The sequence below is a fragment of the Telopea speciosissima genome, unplaced genomic scaffold (genome assembly GCF_018873765.1).
Source record: "Telopea speciosissima isolate NSW1024214 ecotype Mountain lineage unplaced genomic scaffold, Tspe_v1 Tspe_v1.0973, whole genome shotgun sequence".
Taxonomy (NCBI): Eukaryota; Viridiplantae; Streptophyta; class Magnoliopsida; order Proteales; family Proteaceae; genus Telopea; species Telopea speciosissima.
Window position 1 is genome coordinate 1 of NW_025318309.1, and position 3,442 is coordinate 3,442.

Genomic DNA, 3,442 nt, shown 5'->3' on the forward strand with positions numbered 1-3,442 from the left:
TTCAAAATCTTCATTTTTGATAACCCATGTATATTGTATATGGATCTAATTTTTCCATTCACAGGTGCCAACACAACAGTCCGCGATAAAGCTTCAAAATTCCAGTTTATTCCATTCATAGGTAAGAACAAGGTAGACCATGAATCTGCTTCAAAAGCTTCAGACTTATTGGATCAAGTTATTTTAACTATTGACGACTGGAAATCTCAAAAGTCCGCATTGAGTGCTGCATTGTTCAAAGCCGCGGAGGTTGGAAGTGTTGAATTTGTTAGTATGATCATAAATTCTCTTCCTCTAGTGGTATCTTGGTTAAATGATGATTATCAGAATATTTTTCATGTTGCAATCATCCACCGCCAAGAAAAAATTTTCCAACTCATATACAAGTTGGGTCTAGTGAAAAATGACTTAACAGGTTCAGCAGATAAGTCCAATAACTGGATGTTGCATTTAGCTGGAAAATTGGCACCCCCTCACCGACTTGATTTGGTCCCTGGTGCTGCTCTGCAACTACAAAGTGAACTAAAATGGTTTGAGGTTATTATCTCTCTTCATACATTAAAATTTTATATTTTTAGCTTCAATACTCACATTATTAGATCAATATCTTTCATATGAAGTAGACACCAAGTTAATTATCATAAGACACAAATTAGTTCTAAATTCACCCAAAAGAAAATTATAGTTTATGCGAAAAGCTTATTATTATTTGATCTTCCATCTTTATTTATAGCTTATACTTATTTTTGTTTTTCTTCCTCTTCATTTTAGGCAGTTAAAGAAATTGTGCCAAACATTTCTATTGACATAAAAAACTTGGACAATCACACACCATATGAACTATTTGCTTCAACACATACAGAGTTGATGAAAGGTGGGGAAGAATGGATGAAGAATACAGCAGCATCATGTTCAATTGTTGCGACACTTATTGCCACAGTTGTGTTTGCAGCAGTCTTCACAGTACCGGGTGGCAATGACCAAGTTAAGGGCTACCCTATTTTGTTACATCACAATTCCATTTTACTGTTCACAATATCAGATGGAGCAGCACTTTTCTCTTCTTGCACTTCAGTGTTGATGTTCCTAGCCATCTTGACTTCGCGCTTTGCACCACAAGATTATCTCATATCCTTGCCAAGGAGGTTGATTATTGGACTAGTCCTTCTATTTATCTCTATGGCATCAATGATGTTTGCCTTTGGTGTTTCCATTTATATCCTTCTCCAAGAACGATATAATTGGTTCTATATCCCAATTATAATTGCAGGTGGTGTTCCAATCATCTTATTTTTGAGGATGCACTATCGCCTTTTGATTGATTTATGGTATTATACATATATACCCATTTTTTATAAGCAAGATGAAGATTTGTGATATTAGGCCCTTTTTGTATATAAGTTACATGGAGGAGATTTCAAATGTATGAAATGCTTTTAAGAAATGAATTTGGACTAGTTATTCTCTTGCACTCTGCATATAGATTCTTAGAATGTCTAAATATTCTTATAGTTAGTTCAGATGTAAAGCTATGTAGAAAGAAATCTCTTGCCTGCTGCTACACTCTTTGTGCGTGAGTACTCATATGTTGTGTGTATCGAACTGGATCATTGTAGGAGTCTTGTATGGTAGACTATCAGTTGAATATTAGCACAAGACCCTCATCATCGATGATCTAGTCTCCAGACCTGGGAGGTCCACATTGTTGCAGGTGGGCGTTGTGCGTTTTGGTTTACCAAAGGTTAACACTAATACTGGCTAATTAGTGGTGTCTTGGATCACAGCATTCATCTATGAATGTGAGAGATTCTCAATAAGAAATTCACTTCTCCAATAGGGAGAAATCAAGAAGGAATAAGTTGACTATGACTGGATAAATTTTTGAGCTCAGTGACATTTTGTAAAGTGTTTATAAATTGATTTTATATTATTAATATTATTTAAATAATTATTGTTAAAAAACATTTTATCAAAGTTTTACGTCCAATCCACGCTCGAGATTCCTTGTTTAAATGTGTAGGACAGATTAGGGTTTTTAACGGTGTTGATATTCCATTCCCATTAATCTGTCACATGATATTGTAAAGTGGAGAGACTGAGGTATATTCTTTAGCTAACATGTGAGTTTTATATTACCGCCCGCTTAGGGTTTAGCAATTGGTAAATAGTTTATAGATCACTTAATTAGTTCCAGTACCTTATGAGATGGACTTGTACGAGACAATTAGAATTTTGAATTCTTTTCTCTCCTCTTCAACCTAGGGTTTTGAACCCTAGCTTCCATTGGTGAAAAAGGGAGTTCTCACAGTTGAGTGGAGACACATGCACAAGTATTAAGAGTCTTCGAAGGTGTTGCGCTTGTGACACTACAGAGGTAATCTGAAACCCGCCTTTAATTTATTAGCAAATACCTTAACGGATGTGAAGATGCTTCTGCATTCCTCCTGTAAAGATAAAATATTATTTGATTGTCAACCGTGATACTCTCTTTGTTGAGAGCTATTATTTATATATTTTTAATTCAAACTGTTACAGTCAGATATACATGAGGTGGAGTAGGAAACAACTTCCTATTCTGAAGGATTGGGTAGAGATACAGGTAGAGTGGGTTATCTCCAAGGATTGGATAGAGATACAGGTAGAGTGGGTTACCTCCGTGATATTTGAATTTGAAAAGAAAACAATTTAAAATTCAAATTCAAAGCATACGTTAACAGCCCCCCTCAAGGTGAAGAGGGGCGTGCGCAAATCTTCAACTTGGCCTTTAAAAACTGAAATTGTGTCGTGGATAACGGCTTGGTGAGAAGATCCTCGAGCTGGTCCTTTGTTGATATGAATTTAACCTCAAGAAGGCCTTGAGCAACAAGATGGCGGACAAAATGAAAGTCCACCTCAATATGTTTGGTCCTGGCATGAAAGAGGGGATTAACCGTAAGATAAGTAGCACCTAAATTATCGCACCATAAGATTGGAGGGTGCAGATTTGGTACGCCCAATTCTTGGAGAAGAGAGTTGAGCCAAATGATCTCCGTGGTGGCATTGGCGAGTGCCTGATATTCAGACTCTGTAGAGGACCGAGCAATGGTAGGTTGCTTCCAAGCAGACCAAGAGATAAGATTATCACCCATAAAAATGGCAAACCCCCCTGTGGATTTGCGATCATCGATACAGCCCGCCCAGTCGGCATCCGAGTATGCCATCAAGCGTTGAGATGGAGTTCGAGAGATCATGAAGCCGTGTGTTATAGTATCCTCGAGATAACGAAGAATACGCTTGACTTGCCAATGATCATCAGTAGGAGAATGAAGGAACTAACAGACTTTATTGACCGAGAAGGAGATGTCTGGACGAGTCAGAGTGGCATATTGGAGAGCACCCACAGTGCTACGGTACAGAGTCGGATCGGCCAAGGGTGTACCACTGAATTGAGAGAGCCGAGTAG

General features: G+C 37.8%; 1 protein-coding gene across 1 annotated transcript; it reads left to right on the forward strand.

The window, feature by feature from the left end:
• Nucleotides 1-64: 64 nt before the first annotated feature.
• On the forward strand, nucleotides 65-2,638 carry LOC122648403 (ankyrin repeat-containing protein ITN1-like; the record flags this gene model as incomplete). Its single annotated transcript, XM_043841616.1, has 3 exons — nucleotides 65-537; nucleotides 772-1,328; nucleotides 2,536-2,638. Coding segments are annotated over 3 exons (1,133 nt in total), but the record flags the coding sequence as incomplete, so codon positions are not given.
• Between the last annotated feature and the right edge of the window lie 804 nt (nucleotides 2,639-3,442).